This window comes from Spermophilus citellus (genome assembly GCF_964194105.1).
Source record: "Spermophilus citellus genome assembly, chromosome: 11".
In the NCBI taxonomy this organism is placed as follows: Eukaryota; Metazoa; Chordata; class Mammalia; order Rodentia; family Sciuridae; genus Spermophilus; species Spermophilus citellus.
The window spans coordinates 102308516-102326944 of record NC_138192.1 but is presented as its reverse complement, the minus strand read 5'-3'; the positions used below and the strand labels follow the sequence as shown (position 1 = coordinate 102326944).

The 18429-nt window shown below is 41.0% G+C and overlaps 1 protein-coding gene and 1 long non-coding RNA gene across 18 annotated transcripts in view; one reads left to right on the top strand and one right to left on the bottom strand.

Moving 5' to 3' along the window:
* The window catches only part of CFLAR (CASP8 and FADD like apoptosis regulator), a 58446-nt gene extending 45933 nt beyond the window's left edge, over positions 1-12513 (bottom strand). For 4 of the 17 annotated variants that reach the window (XR_014018150.1, XR_014018151.1, XM_081262272.1 and 1 more), the window contains exons 1-2: positions 10680-10812; positions 9839-9921 (exon numbers count right to left, since the gene is read on the bottom strand). Coding sequence is in view for 1 of the 17 variants with exons in the window: in XM_081262276.1 (XP_081118402.1) it covers positions 9839-9921; positions 12005-12010 (89 nt within the window). In the remaining 16 variants the exon portion in view is untranslated. The other 13 variants (XM_081262284.1, XM_081262280.1, XM_081262281.1 and 10 more) reach the window with 11 other exon arrangements.
* Positions 12457-16141, top strand: LOC308631263. Its single transcript, XR_014018152.1, has 2 exons — positions 12457-12592; positions 13818-16141. It is a non-coding gene; the product is annotated as an uncharacterized lncRNA (long non-coding RNA).
* Positions 16142-18429: the final 2288 nt, after the last annotated feature.

The window sequence follows — 18429 nt, the reverse complement described above, 5'->3', positions numbered from 1 at the left end:
CTTCAAAAACAACAGGACAGGTTTTATTTAACATGGTTCCAAGGATAAGGAGTGTGTAGAAAGCTCTATACAAGGACTTGTACCCATCAGTTACCAACCCCATCCTGCCTGGAGAGGTAAAGGACCTGTCCAAGTCCAATTCTTTTTCTTCCCCGCTTTCACATACACAATCCTGCATGGTCAATATATCCATTTGTTTCATTTTACCAGTGTTTCAGGCCATTTCGCCTTCTCTTGCCAAACAAAACTGGCACCTGTGTGATTTCTAGAATTTCAAGTGTAGCTTTTCTTCAGGCACATTCAAATTCAGTGACTGTTTCTCCTTCTTTTCCACTCCCACACAAAGTCTCCAGGTTAGTACAAACTGTCTGTAACCTTCACAACCAGACCAGCTAACGCCTAAGTCCAGTTTCAGTTTTCATTTCTCTGCTAGAAATCATGAGGCTATTGCCAATGATTGTTTAAAGTCCCAAACAAAGCTTACATAAAACACTGAGCAAGCTTACATAAAACAGCTGTTACTGGCTCACAAAAGGAGTATGGGGCTAGAGGAAGGGGCTCTAGGCTGAGTTTCTAGCAAAGGCTCCTGGGGCTCCCAGAACCACATTTCTGGACTGGGGTAGTGAGCATTCAGGAGATTGCCATAGAGTAGACATCTAGGGATCAGGAGGGGACCTGACACAGCCACACATACCTCCAACACCTAAAAAGCTGATGACTACATGCTGACACTCTTCCCCAAACCCCATGTCACTACCATCCTCCTCACCAGCAGAGAAAACTAAGAGGAGCAAAGTATTGGTCTCTGCCCACTTCCTTTGCAAAGTTTCCCTAAAAATGCACTTAACTTAGTCACATCTTAGCTTTAGAGGAGTCTGGAAAATACAGTTTGGAGTTTTCTAGAGAGAAGTACCCCTCAGAAGAGACCCTGTAAATAAACAGAGATGGGTCCTGAGCGCCAGTAGACCTTTGCCACTTCAGAAGGATATTTTAAGAGGGCATTTATTTCTTCTTTGCCCTTCAGTCCTCTGTGCAGATCCCAGGGCTTGACTCACAGTTGGCACTCACTTAGTATGTGATGAGTAAACGAATAAATAATGAACACGGCTACAGGGAAATGGCCTCACTTCCTTTCCTCCAGACCCAATCTGGATCATGTGCTCCAAACCTTCCAGCCAGAACCCTCAGTTCTCTTACCTGTTTGACTCCTGACTTCCAATCCTATAACACCTTAGATAAATGAATGGGCCTGGTGTGTCCTGAACCTTCCAGCTTTAGCACTAAAAGTCCTGATCCCAGAAAGGCTTTCTGTCTTGGCCTAACTGGGATGGTTGGTCACCCTGCACCCCAGCCTCAGGTTCTGAGTTCCTGCACTCATACACGTAGACCAACAAGTAGCTCAGAAGGGAGGGAGAAAAGATTACTCAACACAGAAACTGATACTCCACACCCTGTGAGTTCTAGCCTCAGCTGGGCGCCTTCTGCTGCTCAGCCATTTCTTTTACAAGACCCTGGTCAGCTCTGTCTCTATACCTCTTGGGTCAACTCCCTCCTGCATGGCTTTCTTCCATCCTAACCCCATTTATTGCTGCTTTTTGTCAGGGGCATTCCCTTATACATGACCTCATCATTTATAAGGCCCGAGTTCCTGCGACCTCCCACCTTTCCACCGCCCAAATTGGCACCTTCTGTCCTTCAGCTTGTCCAGGGAGGACAATCCCATTTGTCCCCTCCTGTTTCCCCTGAGCCCTTACACCAGTGCTTTCATCAGACACTGCAGGGCCTACTCCCCATGTTCAATTCTTTTCTATCTTACACAATAAATAAACCCCAAAGCCCTTAAGTCAGAGGTCCCTTAGACTGACCATTCTTTCATTTTATTTCCTTTCACCTGAAGCTGGGACATCATGAGGGCAGAGTCTATACTCAGCTCTTTAATTTCTTCAGCTTCAATTTCACTCAGCAGGCCTGCACCTGGGAGCCCCTTACCCACCATTTTCCTTACACAGTGACCCTTACTGTCAAGCCAGACTGGAATCTGAGATAAAAGGAAACATCAGTAATGCTCTTACTCTTTTTGTTTAAAATTTTGATAATTGGTTCATTATACATTTTAACAATTATGTTGGTATTTTAAAATGTTGCATTAAAATATTATCTGTCTTGATTACTGAATTATCGAGCACTCCCTGGAGTGTTATATGAAAGCAGGTATCTGATCCCTTTTACCCTAGCAGGCCAGCCCTGAGGATGACACTCTAGTCATGGCCTTGGTGATCTCCTAGCTGCCATGTCCAGGGTACTTAGAAGTCTTTCAGACCCAGCAATTCTTCTACTGGTATATACACCAAAATAAATGAAAGCATTGCCTTGTAAAGATATCTGCATGCCCATGTTTGCTGCAGTATGGTTTACAACAGCTTCCAGTTATGGAAACAAACTAAGTGTTTATTGAACAAATAAACTGTGGTGTGTATATACAGTGGAATATTAGTCACCCTTCAAAAGGGAGAAGTTGCTGCTATTTGCCACAACATGGATGAACTAGATGACATCATGCTAAGTGAAATAAACCAAACACAAAGAAAAGTGTGTTGTATTGCATGATATCACTTATATGTAAAATCTAAAAAAAAATGTCAAATATGTAGAGATAGAGAATAAATGGTGGGGCTGGGGATGTGGCTCAAGCGGTAGCGCGCTCGCCTAGCGTGCGTGCGGCCCGGGTTCGATCCTCAGCACCACATACAAACGAAGATGTTGTGTCCGCCAAGAACTAAGAAAAAATAAAATAAATATTAAAATTCTCTCTCTCTCTCTCTCTCTCTCTCTCTCTCTCTCTCTCTCTCCCTCTGTGTCCCCCCTCTCTCTCTCACTCTCTCTAAAAAAAAAAAAAAAAGAGAGAATAAATGGTTACCAGAATCTGGGGTAGAAGAGGGAAGATGTAGATCAAAGGATATAAAGTAGAAAATATGTAGGAAGAACAAGTAAAAAATCTGGTGTATAACATGAGGACTATAGTTAATAACAATGTAATGTATTCAGAATTTTTGCTAATAGATTATAGGTGCTCTTGCCACAGGGAGTGAGGGACAGGGGTTCATGGAATGGTTACTATATGAGATTGACATGTTAATATGTTCCACTATAACAACCATTTTACTATACATGCATCTGATAACATCATGTGGTATACTTTAAATATATACAAATTTTATTTTAAAATAAACAAACATAAAAAAATTAGTCCTCTTTATCTGGTTGCTGATAAATAATCCTTCCTTAAAATACTTCTCCCTGGGCTGTACTCACACACCATATTCTACCCAGGCCTTCTCTAACCCAATCCTCAGCACCCTCTTTCTATATCTCCTTTTTATTGTTTTTAATATTTTTTGTTATACATGGACTCAATATCTTTATTTTGTTCATTTACTTTCATTTTTATGTGGTCTGAGGATGGAACCCAGTGCCTCACATGTGGGAGGCAAGCTCTCTACTGCTGAGCCCCAGCCCCAGCCTGTACCATCTCTTACCCTAACTTGTCCCCTGGCCTTTCTGTTCTCCCTGCCTCTGACCTCACCCTTTCCAAATCTGTCTTCTATTAGAATGAACTTTCTGAAGTTGAAGTTCTTGCTTAGATCCACTCACTTTCTTGATTCGAACCTTTCAGTGATCCCTCATCTCCCACTGCAAGTTCCAATTTTCTCTCTATCCAAGGTCACACAGTCTATTGTTGCTCTCATCCCTCATTAATATACATTAATGGAATAATACATCACCATGTGGTTCATGATTTCTGCAATGTTGCAGTTACAAACTCAAACATCCCCTAGAAGACCACTAAAGGACATTCAGCTTTGACCACTCAATTAAGACCTTTCCCATGTGTCTTTACCTGTTTTACCCAATTCCCCTTATCTGCCTAGCAAAACCCCTCTGGGTTTTCAGACCCAAATGAGGCATCTCTTTTTATTGTATAAACTTTCCTGTGAAAAGCTCACACAGATTCTGTCAGTTTGTATATGGGGTAAAAATGGGAGTTCATAACCCACTTGAGTCAAATGTATGAAATATGATATGTCAAGAGCTATGTAATGTTTTTAACAACTAATAAAAAAAAAGATTCTGTCAGTAACTTCTTTTTACCACCTCCATACTACATATAAACTTCAAGTAAAACACTTAGCACAAACCTCTGGCACCCAGCATTTGCCTTAATAGGTGACAGTAAAATGTGGTTAAGTTTGGTCAGACTTCTCAACCCTTCTCACAGAATGTCAACTGCTTCCAAACCACCTGGTATCCAAAGCACATAATGTTCCCTGTAATCAGCAGCATAGTGACCAGCATGACTGGTTAATCTATCCAAAGACATACTTAACATTCCATTCGTTATCCTGTTCTCTACCTGAACCAAGGTCATGGGGTGGCATGAAAGCAAGGTCCTGTTTGCTGAACCACAGCACAAAAGCAAATAAAATGTCTTAGCAACCTGGTAACCCTGGGTGGCAATGAGACAAAGCTCATCTCGACAGCTGCAGAAAGTAGCATGCAAACGTGGAACTTTCAGATGTTGGAAAGCCCCAGCATGATATGAACACGAGGTACTTGAAAGAGTCACCCAGAAGACTCTAAAAAACAAAGGAGGAGGGGGTTGCATGATCCTGAGTGGCATACACAGATGTTCTATGCATTCATCTCTAACACAACAGAACCCATCCACCCCCTCCATTTATGTGCGGGATCCGTGGATGTGGGCTGTGCGTGTGGCAATTGGAGCAGCTGATATAACAAACCTATCTTTCCTCCTCCATCTGCAGGGATTTTAAACCTAAGATAGTGTCTGAAATGCCATTTCTCAGCCCCCTCAAAATACTTAAATTGAGGATGTGTAATAATACATCACCATGTGGTTCATGATTTCTGCAGTGTTGCAGCTACAAACTCAAACATCCCCTAGAAGACCACTAAAGGACATAAAATTAGAAGGCACTTTTTAAAAAAGTTATTTGATGTGGCTGCTATGGCTTGAACATGTACCCTTTAAAATTCAGTGTTTGGGGGCTGGGGATGTGGCTCAAGCGGTAGCGCGCTCGCCTGGCATGCGTGCGGCCCGGGTTCGATCCTCAGCACCACATACCAACGAAGATGTTGTGTCCGCCGAGAACTAAAAAATAATAAATATTAAAAAATTCTCTCTCTCTCTCTCCTCTTTCACTCTCTCTTTAAAAAAAAAAAATAAAATAAAATAAAATTCAGTGTTTGCCAATGTGAAAGGATTAAGAAGTGGGGCCGTTAGGAGGTGATCAGGCCATGAGGCTTCTCCCACGTGAATGGGATTAGTGCCCTTACAAAATGGCTTTCTGCCATGTGAGGACACGTTGTTCCTCTCTCTCCAGAGGATCCAGCATTCAAAGAAGCCGAGAGCTGCCCTCAACAGGTGCCAGCACTTTGGTCTTAGAAATAGACTAAACCTCCAGAATTTTGAGACATAAATATCTCTTCTTTACAAATTACCCAGTCTGTGGCATTTTCTTATAGCAGCACAAATGGACTGAGACAAAGCAGACTTCCTATGACTCTCAGGCAAGTTCTTACAAATTTGGATCTAATGTTACTTCCAACAACATCCCTGGTTCATAACAGGTGTATGAGTCACAAAAAGATGAATGAATCACAGCATGAGAATCTAGACTAAAAGGATATTGAGAAGCATCTCACTGGATCCAGGAACATGAGCAGAGTCACAGGAGAAACAAATCTAAATCCAGCTGATGTAGTCACCCTCCTCCATCTTAACCAAAGTTCAGTTTTCACCTGGACAAACTTCTCACGTACAGCCCAAGCATAAGAGTATCACCCCGTTTCTGTAAAACCCACAATCAAACTCCAAATGAGTAAGTATCTCAGTGCTCCCTGGACAGTGTTTTTCTGTCCCAGCATCTTTTCTCAAGCATTTGCCTCCACTCAGAATGGCCCTTGCCTCTTTTGAGTCTCGGCATGTTAAAATTCTATCTCCTCTTTCAAGGTATCTCTTCCATAGTTGACTTGATCTCCAAATCAGGTCATCTCCTGCTTGTAGCACTGTTTGTACTCTTTTCTGGCATTTATCTTATTCTATGCAAGAGTCAGTTGAGTATTGTCATATGGAAGTGCTTAAGGGTAGATAGGCTCTTTGCTTCAGTTGGCTGTGGGTAGGCCCTGGCCAGGCCTGCCAAGATCAGCCCTCTCAGGCCTTGAACAGGCCGGTAATCATTGCACTATTGCAGCAGGTATACACAGGTGTAATGTTCAATCAACCCTTTGCAACCTAGAGTGAGGCAAGATGGAACTGGTAATCTAATACGATATCACACTTGGAACCTGCTTTTTAGATCCAGGACAAAGAGAGAGAGAGAGTTTTGAAAGGAAGCTTTTGTAACCACATGATACAATGATACTGTTGTTTCAGAGGAACTTACAAAATGAATCTGACCTAGTAAGCCCCCATGCAGGCTTACCAAGAGCTGGCAGGATCTTGCCTGGAAAAGGAAGAATACACCGTCTTCAGCCAAGCTCACCTAACATCCACTGGCCTTTTAGCAAAAGGTTTAAATTCCAGTATGTTTTCATAAAAATGTATCCTTTTCACTGAATCCTGATAAGCTGTCATTTCTAAAATTAAAAATTTATGTGTCACAGTTTTTGTTTGTCCAATCTTCAACCACAGTTCCCTGTGTAGGATAGTTCAATAAGAGATTCAAAAGTTCCTAAAATTTAAAGTATTTTCCTCTAACAGGACAGCCCTTTAACATTCTCAAAACTAATACCTCCACAAGGTCTTGAGTTAAATCCCCAGCACCCAAAACAAACAAACAAAAATATCTCATATGAGATGGTAATATTTTATTTTAATTTTTCATTTATTTATTTACTTACCTAGTTTTGCAGTACTCAGGACTGAACCTGCGGCTTCCAGCATAATAGGCAAGCACTGTCCTGAACTACAGCCCCACCCCAGATGTTATAAGTTTAATACAAATCTAATTTTTAATAAACTGTTGTTCTATTCACTCACTTTATTGAGGGGAAAAAAAAAAACAGGACAATGTGTAATTTGCTACATTTATCCATTCGTTACCAGTTTTCCTTTTCCTTGGCAGAAAAAAAAAAAAATAGCAATAGACCAAGATGGCTGAGTTTATTCAAGATTTCAAATTGTAGTGCTTTGGTAAAGCCTGGGTCAGAGACCAGATCTGAGTTCCAAGTAGTACAAAGTAGGGTTGTGGCTAAGGTATCACTTTTTAGGTATCCACACCATCTGATGTCACCTTTAGATATATATCCTCATGAGATCACACTCAGAAACCATGTTCTTTCTCAAGGTTTTTTTGTTAGGTGATTTTTTTTTTTCCAGTACTGAAGATTGCAACTCTACCACTGAGCTCCATCCTCAGTCCTTTTTACTTTTTATTTTGATACAATCTTGCTAAATTGCCCAGGCTGACCTTGAATTTGTGATCCTCCTGACTCATCCTTCCCAGTCACTGGGATTACAGGCAACCATGTGTACCTCCTCAAGGTGTTGAGGAATAAAAAGTGGCTCAAAAAAATGGAGACAAGTGGAAAAGAAAAATTCTCCAGTTGCTTCAGTCTCATCATCCCATCATCCCTGGTACATCCCTGGTACACAACCTGTTCCCTAGGTTCTGATCCCTTAGTTGATCTTTTCTTCTAAGTTCCTTGACATTTCTGGTGATTACACAGGTTAAAGGAACAGATTCATTCTACAGGTTGGCTGAATGATAGCCAACTTGTTTACAGAAAGCCTAGGAAGATAGCAACTGGCTTCAATTCTGATTCTCAGGAGGTATAGCTTTGTGCTATATATAACCGCCCTGTGCTACCACATTTCACTAATAGGTCCACCAGGGCACTTAGAACACAGACTTTTCTGCCAAATCAAAATAACACAGTCATGGATTAGAGTAGAACTCAAGTCAACTGTAAAGTCAAACTCAGCTTCAATGCTGTTCCACAGCCATGGTTTTCAGCATAACTTTTGCTGATGCATCTTGTCTTTGCCAACTAGAAAAAGAGTTGCAATCAACAGAGGGAGATTTATGTATTTCCATTCCCTAGTACTAGCAAATACTCAGTAACTGCTGAACAGATTGATTTTTTTTTTTTTTAATTCAACTTCAAGTCAAGTTTTGGTCATTGTTGCAAGGAATCTGGTCTACTCACCAGATGGTATTCAAGCAAGAGATCTGTCAAGTGCCTGCTCTTTAAAACAAAGGTCTATCTTTAAAAGTTACCTTTGAAATCTTCAATTAAAAAAGAAACAAATGGATATATAAGCCCAAAAAAGAGCTAAAGGACATTTTAAGAAAAACAAAATAAAAACAAAACCTCAAAAATTTCACAAGTAGTAGATAAGGAAACTATGGTTCCCATTTGTAAAGTAAAATGATCAAAATAAATCATTACCCTGGAAAACAGCATGGAGGAGTTTTCAATTACATTGAAAAATTTAAAAATGATGATGAATTGCTTTATTCAATTGAAGAGTTCACTGTAGAAGACACAATTTTGAATATTCAGATGAATATGGTAATAAATTGGTAGGAATTAGGTCTCTTGTAATAAGTACTGAATTACCAAAGATGACAACCCAATATCAATAATAATAAGAAAATAACGAAGAAGCTGTTCATTTTAGTCAAAACTTTAATGACTAAATAAAGACAAAGTGGGTAGAAATGGAGATATTGAAGGAACATAAATACAGGACAAGGTATAATGGGTAGAAAAGGAAGCAATTTGATCTGTGAAGATTTGAGAACACGTATACATATTTATACACATACATGTAATGTGTATATACATGCATAAAGTCATTTTTCTTTCAAATGTGCATGGTCAGAGAAGAAACTATACCCCTAAGCCAAGAATTGAAGAGGGAGTAAAATCATGATTCAGGGCATTTAAACAGGCAAATGAATTCAAACATGAATTGCAGATACACACATTCTTAAAACCAAGAAAAGTAGTAATTAGAAAAAGAAATGTTTCATTGATGACAGAAGGAGGAAATTTACATGTGGAAAAAGCAGAAATATTAGTAGAACAGGCACCAGTTTGGAAATTCAGTTTGGAGAAGCAGCACCATACAAAATAAGGGATTTTTAAAAATTATATATATATATATATATATATATATATATATATATATATATATAATGCATATTTAAATCTATAAGTACTTATACATATATAATTATTATGTTTTATATAATATACATGTACATTTATTTATATACATAACATATAAATAAATACTGAATATATATAAGTATATAAGTACTGTATAAATATATAAGTACCATATATGTATATTTGAATATATATATATACACACACACACACACACACACACACACACACATTAAGCACTTCAAAGACTGTATTTGAGTGTATAAGTTTCTGAAAAAGACACTCAAGTACAACCTCTACTTATCTGTAGGAATGGACTCCTGGGGGGCTTAGTCTAGTTACTTTACAGGTATTTAACCGAGGTAATTCTACCACAATTTGACTGAAAAGTTTTTAAAGTATTACAATGCAAAGTGTTAAATGCAATGCTGTGGTAAGTGCAAAGGTAGCCACCAAGCTTGTGAAAGGAGAACATAGGACATTCAGGAAAGTAGGGTGTGAAGACTTCCAAACAAGACATGAGTGAAATGCAAAGGAGAAAGAGGATATTACAATAACAGTGCCTCTTGCCTCACAGGTTTATACTAAGTAAAACAAGAATGCACCTGAGCACAATTGCCTTCAGTGTCTGATCACCTACCCACAAGTTTCCTCCTTTGTTGTGTGGTAGTAGGTCTTGTCCAGATTGTCTACGTAGGTAACTTTACTTGGTCTCTCCAACACCTGGTGAGGTTATGGAGACAAGAAACAAATTTAGATATCTAGAATTCTGCCTGGTCAAGAGGAGCTCCATACACGTTGGTAGAATGATACTGAATCAAAGGCAAAGAGGCAGTTGCATCCATAAACACGAGTTTAATTAGCTCTTGAGGCTGTACAAGCCCCCATTCTCAGAGTCCACTCCTGGGATTTAAAAGGGCTACACCAGTCAGTGCTGTAAGTCCCCAAGAAATCTCAAGGGAGGGATCAAGGGTAGAAAGCGGGAGACTCAATTCTTTTCTGCTGGGTCCAGGGACAGAGCCCTGACTTTCCCGTAGACCACAGCGCCTCCAGCCTAGGGAAAGGGTCGGTAGGGGGTGGTAAGGTTCTTGGTTTACTCACGCCGGGCACCCACCGGCTCTTCCCACTATACAGTGGCCTCTCTTCGGACACGCTCGGGAAAACCAAATTAAGAAATGCTCGCGATCAGAAATTGCACGTGCATCAAGAGGTGGCCGCCTTCTTGGGAACTGCCCGCAGAGCCCCAGAGCGTTTCCTCCACGCTGCCTGCCATGTGAGGCGCCGCCCAATGTAGGCTGCGGAATCCCCCACGTCTCCCCAGATTGTAAAATTCCCCGAGTATGGTCAAAGGGCGAAAACCGAGCTCCGGGAAGTTGCCTGATGCCCGAAGGTCACCAAGACTGAAGGGGAGCTACTGGGGCGCCATGTCACCCAACTGGGAACGGCGATGGAACCAGGGACAGCCTGGGGACCAAACCTACTTCCGTTTCAGCTTCCTTGAGGGCGCCCGGCCAAGGCTCAAAAAAACTGCCCACGACCTTCCTATGCCTGTTGCGCAACACTCCCAGGGAGGGGGGACACCAAGTGTCCCTGCAGACCAGCAACTGGATTCACCTTGGAAAAGGGCGTAAGTTAGCAAGTAATGGTGTTAAAATGTAAAGGCCAGTTAGAGACGGAATGTACAACAATTTCACCAGGACATTCGACCCAAAAGGTACCAGAAAAACAAGTGTTGAGAGAGGGAGAGAGAAAGAGAGAGAGAGAAAAAATATGGATTCCTGTATGATAAATACATTCAAAGTTCTCTTCCAAACAACAGTCTTGAAAAAATTATATTCTGGAGTTGAACCCCCGGGGGGGGGGGAGGACGGGGACAAAACTTCAGTCCCTCTTTATCTGAAATCTCTTACATAAAGCAGGTCAATCCCGCCAGATCCTGTTCTTAGTTTTAGATTATTCCGGTTTATCAACGTCCTAAATGCTTTACGTATGTTACCCCCTATTGGTTCCACCTTCTGTTGTGGAATAACAAATTTCAAAAGTCAACTAATCTTCTAGAGGGCGTCAGCTCTTTGAATTCACTTCCTGCTCCCTAGAATCATTTACTCTTTTTCAATAGCCTTTGTTTTACCAGTTTGGGTTGTTAATATTAAAAGAATATGTCCTCCGTCCAAATCTCGACACAGTCAAGTGAAAACTTTTAGAAATGATGTTACATTTCTCTATCGTTTTGAAGGTGTCTGGAAGTAAGCGGTAGAAAAAACTTCCTTTTGGGAGGGGGGTGACTTAAATTCTTTTCAGTCTAGCACTCCCAACTTTCCCAAGGCAAGCTTGTAAGTTGCCAAAACATACATTAAACCGCTTTGGAAAACAACCCTGACCTATTTTACCTTGCTATTGCAAAAAAGACTAAAACTTCCCGCTGGGCCAGACTTTCCGTTTGAGTAAGGAAAAAGTCCCCTTTGTCAAAGTTTCGAAAGGAGAACTGCGCATGTTTTCGACAGTTCGCCTCAGAAGCAACTCTCCAGATCATTTTAACCAAAGTTTACAGCCGCTGGGGACTGGCCACCAAAGCTTGAGACCAGTTTGCACCTCTGGAGGCTGATGTGGGGTGGTCTGCGACAGCCCAGCAGTCCCACTCTTTAGTGGGTCCAGGCGGTCGGAGCAAACCGGACCTCATCAGGGACTCCGGCAGCCTGAGGCGACCTTCAGCGCAGGGTAGAGGGAGTGGGGCCGAGGAGGCGGGGGCGCTCCGCCCAGCCAGTGCCAAGGGGCAAACCGGAAAGAGTCCACAGAATTAAATCACCTGCATAAGGCCCACCCCGCTCCTGGCTTCTGCTGAGCCCCCTACAGGGGCGAGTGTAAGAAGCTGCAGTCCGCGAGCAGCCCCCTGGCGCGCTGCGCACTGACGCGCAAACCCGGTGTGCTCCGACCCCGAGTGCCGCGGGTCTCGCGCTACTTGCCTGCGGCCCTGCGCAGGAGCAGCTGGGGAGCACTGGTACGTACCGTCCTGCTCCCGCCCCGGCTCTGCTCGGCTCCGACCCCTGGGCCTTCACTCCCCCAGACACCGGAAGGCACTGACGGCGTGGAGGCCTAGAAACTGACGTGGAGCCGGCGATTATAGGGCGTAGCGCTTCCCTGCCCTCCCACTGCGGTAGCCTGGGCTTGCCCTGGACGTGTCTCAACTTACAGTTTCCCTGAGCGGTCCAGAGACCCCACGCACGAGACCCCTAGGAGTCCCTTTTGAGTTGAAACACCAGCGAGACCGTCAACCGCTGCTTCCTGTTAATGTTTTCCTGTTCTACAACAGCTGAGTGCTCTGTGAAACCGTATTGGATGTTCGAAGTTTTGTTTTATGATCTCCGCTAGTGGTTATTACCAGTGTGTGGGAATAGTAAGTGGCAAAAGTGAACATGCTTTATGGTTTAATCTATTCCTAATAACTACTTACCTGAGACATTTTAACTGTTCCCCCCACTCCCTGTCATTGTTTTGTTTTTAAGGGTGGGGGGGGATTTTTTAAGTGCTTGTGGGTATTTGCTGGGGGATCAAGCTCAGGGAATTTCCAATGCTAGTGAGATAGGAATTTGGGAATACGGAAAAAGAAAGATACACTGTCTCAGAAGTGCCTAGAAACTAATGGAAAGCAGGAAAAGTCCATAAACCTTTGAAATGTAAAACAAGCCTTTCCCACCAACCCCGCCCAGGTCCTTAGTCCTCTACCCAAGGGGCTTAACCCTTAAACCCTGCTTTTGCCTGCACAAAATAACACGAGGGAAATGTGCAAGCGCTAGAAAAGCTGGCAGGAAATCGAGTCACTCCGCCCTGGCTCCACCTGTAGGCCAGCCCCTAACTACTGTCTGTCTGCATGAAAAAAAAAAAAAAAAAAAAAAATATATATATATATATATATATATATATATATATATATATATATATATATGATTAAATATATATTATTATTATTAAATATTTATTATTATTAAATATATATATTCAACTCAGGGGCACTTTACCACTGAGCCACATCCCTAGCCCTCCTTTTTATTTTGCTTAAAAGCCTCGCTAAATTGCTGAGGCTGGTTTTGAACTTGTGATCCTCCTGTTTCAGCTGGGATTACAGGAGTGCTCCACCTTGCGGGCCCTCTATAAATATTAATACCCCATATAAGATATTGCTATATCTCTAGTAATGGCCAGTTTACTACCTCAAATGTGTATTTATTACTTTACCCAAAAGTTCCCCCTCCCTCCCTCCCTCCCTCCCCCCCCCCTCTCTCTCTCTCTCTCTCTCTCTCTCTCTCTCTCTCTCTCTCTTTCTGACATTGTCTCTTATATATGTCTACTTTCCCATATAAATCTATGTCTCTGGTATGTGTCAAAATTCTTGTCCATTTCATATGCCAAGAACTCTACTTTCCACGTGTCCTGAGTAGAGTACCCCTCTATAGGACCTCCTGTGACATTAGGACAAGTTATCTACCACTGGATTATATGTCCAATCCTTAAAAGTTTTCTTAATTTTTGGCTGGAGTTGTAGCTCCATGGCACAATGTCTAAGTAGCATGTGCAAGGCCCTGGATTTGATTCCTAACACAACTTTTTTTATTTTTTGACAGGAAAATTACAAGAATAATACCAAGAGATTAATACTGATATGACAGCATAAAGAGCTGACCCACCTTAAGTGAAACTAGTGAAAATTATGGCCCTAAAGGCAAATAGCAAATAAACATCAATCTAAAAAAATTATATGAAAATTTTTCCATGAAAAAGTCCTGGACTGTGGTACCAAGTCTGTCTGCATGAATCAATACTGTCCTTCCCCCTCTCATTTTGCAAGACAGATTCGAGACTGCTGCAACCCAAACCACAAAGCTTCCCAGTAGCACTCATCAGAGGAACAGGATGTCAGCATTCTTATTCCTTTTCTTTTCCTAGCCACATGATGCTGAGGCTAAGTCATGGGTTAGACTAAGTGTGGATTAGAGATAAGGGATTCCCTTCCATCCAGCTGCAATTCATGGAACAGATGCTCCACCTTGGGCTGGAGTGCTAAGATATTGGAATTCTGATTACCTTTAACCCAGCTCCTCAAATGGTACTCACATGAAGAGAGAAGCTGGGAGGACTTCAGCCTGCTGCCCTTTGTCCACCTAAGCTCTTGGACCACAAACATGACTCTAAGAGAAGCTTGCTATTTTCTAACCCCAGATCCAGAGACTTGGCTCAAAGACTGTGCTTGGGGGTTAAGCAATCCATAAAACAGCCCTTTATCTCTTCCCTAAAGAATGTCTTCATTTGCATCAGAACATGGAAAAATTCAAGCCAAAAAGTGATCTAGCAGAGGTTATGATAATAGATAATTGGGAAGAGATTCAAGATACAGTAGGCTCTCTATTCACTAGTTAAGTGTCCATGGATTCAACCAACCTCATACCAAAATGAAAAAGAAATTGTGTTTTTACTGAACATGTTCAGGTTCCCTGCCCTTATCATTATTCCCTAAAAATACAGTATAACAGTCATTTATGTAGCATTTCATTTACATTATATTAGGTATTATAGGTAATCCAGAGATTATTTTAAATATACCAAAAGATGTGTGTAGTTTATATGCAAATACTAACCATCTCATAGTAGGAATTTGAGCATCTAAGGATTTTGATACATGCAGGGGGTTCTGAAACCAATCCCCAGTGGATGTAGAGAAAACTTGTAGGCCAGCTAGCTTTCAGGAAAGAACAAATTAAGATAGCTGAGAAGAGCTCTCCTAGAGTAAGAACAAATATTACACAATGACCTTATAAACTATTCCTTCAAAGGGGTTAAATTTCAATTGGATTTGTCTATGGAGCAATTTATTTTGAGTACCTTTGGAAAGAATAAAACAATCAGCTGGAAATTAATGATGTTTAACATCTAGATGTGAGTGGTGAGATGAATTTCATCAAATCCAGCCAATCACTGAACAAATACAGATGTTCCTTAATTTAAGATGGGGTTATGTTTTGATAAACCCACTGTTTTAGTCAGCTTTTTCACCACTGTAACTAAAAGACCCAGGCAGAACAATTACAGAGAAGTTTATTTGGAGGCTCACAGTTTCGGAGGTCTCAATCCATAGACAGCTGGCTTCATTCCTCAGGACTTGAGGTGAGGCAGAACATCATAGTGGAAGAGTGTGGCAGAGGTAAGCAGCTCACATGGTGATCAAGAAGCAGAGAGAGAGACTCCACTCTCCAGATACAAAATATATATCCCATAGCCACGCCCCCAGTGAAACATTTCCTCCAGCAACATTCCACCAGTCTCCAGTCACCATTCAGTTAATCTCATCAGGATTGATTAACTGATTAGGTTAAGGCTATGACCCAATCATTTCTTCAAACCTTCTTGCATTGTCTCACATGTGAGTTTTTGGTGGACATTTCATATCCAAACCATAACACCCACCGAAAACATAAGTTGAAAATGTATATAATACATCTAATTTATTGAATATCATAGTTTAGCAACACAGTTCATCATAGAGTATCAGTTGTTTGATCTCTTGATTGTGTGACTTCTGAGAGCTGCAGCTTTCTGTCATTGCCCAGCATCACAAATGAGTATTATAGTATCTATGGCTAGCCCAGGAAAAAGTCCAAATTCAAAACTTCAAGTAAGATTTTTACTGAATATGTATGACTTTCACGCCATCATAGAGGAACATAGTAAATCTGGGATTATTTGTCATACTGACAAGTCCCAGGGACATGGAGGAGAGATCAGTATTGAGAGTTGTCACATATATTATCTTAAATATCCTTTTTTTTCCTTTAATTTTTTTTAGTTGTTGATAGACATGTATTTTTTTATTTTTATGTGGTGCGGAGAATCGAATCCAGTGCCTCACACATGCCAGGCAAGTGCACTACCGCTAAGCCCCAGCCCCAGCCCCTCTGAAATATCCTTTTTCCAACAAAGAAATTATCAGGCAGGCAAGGAAACAGGAAACTATGACTCATACATTGAAAACAAAACAAAATGCTTATGAAAATGACCAGATGTTGGATTTGTCACAAAAAAAACAGAATTCAAATAGCTATTCTAAACATGTTCAATGAACTAAAGAAAATATGATTAAAGAAGTAAAAGGTAGGGTGGGGTTGTAGCTCAGTGGTAGAGCACTTGCCTAGTACATGTGAGGCTCTGGGTTCAATCCTCAGCACCACATAAAAGTAAATAAAGGTATTAAAAAAAAAGTAAAAGGTAAGGGTGACATTTATTTGCTGTCACATCAAATAGAGACTCAGTCAAGAGATAAAGATTATTTTAAAATTAACCAAGTAGAAATTTTAGAAAATATAATTCTGGAAATTATGAAAATACCAAAAATTGCAATAACTGAAATAACTTGGTTAGGGGCTCAATAGCAGATTTGAACTAGCAGAATAATAAGCTAATTTATAGACAGATCTATTAAGATTATACAAGCCAAAGAATAGAGAAAAAGAACAAAGAAAAATGAAGGAAATCATAATATAATCCCAGCGATTTGGGAGGTTGAGGCAGGAGGATCATAAATTTGAAGCCAGTGTTGGCAATTTAGCAAGGATCTAAGCAAGTTAGTGAGACTTTGTCTCAAAATGAAAAACAAAAAGGCAGATACTGGGGATGTGGCTCAATGGTTAAGTGCCCCTGGGTTCAATCTCTGGTGGTGGTGGGTGGGGGGGGTGATGAAGAAAGTCTCAGAGAAATGAGGGACACCATTAGGCACAGCAATAGACTTGGAAAGTCTTTCAAGACTTTAGCCAATTTCCCCATTGACTTTTAGTAACAGATAAAGACAGATGTATGGGAAGTCACTCTGAATGACCTGCGCCTTCCATTCTGAAGCAAGAGGCTCTGACTGATCACTACTAGTGACTTGGGTGATGTCCTAGTTCAGAAAGTTGAGGGCGTGTCTTCAGATGTAGGCGTGTCACCCATGGAGTTGAGCTACACTCACCTATTCCTTTGTAATACTACCCCTTTGCCCTGTTTGGGATAGAATGTTCCATGGGAACTCCCTTTGTGTGTCCCCTTCTCTTGCTCTGCCTTTGGGTGTGGCCTTCCTAGATGTCACTCAACCTGCTGACAGCAGACATCAAGAAGCTAGACTCAACCCCCTGAAACCTGACCCCTTGCCTCATTTGAATGGCTTCTGCTCAATAAAAGGGTCAGCAGGTGCTCCCTCCCCTCCCCACTCTTCTCACCCTTAAGGTCGGAGGAGCCATCACAGAAAAAGATATCTCTGTCTCTTGTGTGATTATTTTGTGCAGCCCAGTTCACCTGGAGTGACCCTGAGTGTTTTAGTCATGAAGAACACAACACAGATGTATATTATTGTGACTTCATTATAATTTTCTTTTTGATGTTAGTATGTCCTGCCTTGTATTCTCTCTAATATATAAAAATTATTTTGGCCTAGGGATGTGGCTCAAGCGGTAGCGCACTCGCCTGGCGTGCGTGCGGCCCAGGGTTCGATCCTCAGCACCACATACAAACAAAGATGTTGTGTCCCCCGAGAACGAGAACTAAAAAAAAATAAATATTAAAAATTCTCTCTCTCTCTCTCTCTCTCCCTCTCTCTTTAAAAAAAATTATTTTGATAATTTTTAAAAGTTTCCATCTCATCAGAAAGTATTACATTGTTTTTTGGTGGGGTATCAAGAATTGAACCCAGTGGTGCTTTACCATACATCACCAGTCCAGTCCCTTTTCTTTTCTTTTTTTATTTGACAGGGTCTTGCTAGCTAAGTCACTGAGCCTGGCCTCAAACTTGTAATCCTCCTTCCTCAGCCTCCTTAGTTGCTGGGATTACAGGTGTGCACCACTGTGCCTGGGATAAAAATGTTACATTGTTATTTCAGGGTTTCCTCCGAGATATATTCAAGGTAATTGGCTAATTATAATATGTATATTCACTATATATGATGTTAAAACTCTGCTCAATAGTGAGTAATACTCTTAATCACTCATAAAAACATATTTGATAGAAAGGTTGTCTGTACTGGAAATTATCACACATTTGATTAGTAATGATATCACTAAGTTAATCAAGTTGATAGGCTTAAAATAATAAATTCTACAGTCCATAGTAAAATCAAAAATTTTTTCTAAGATAGCACAAGCTGGAAAATCAATTTCCAAAACATCTTTCAAATTTTTTAACAGGCTCTTTTCTGGATCCCATGAGTTATATGT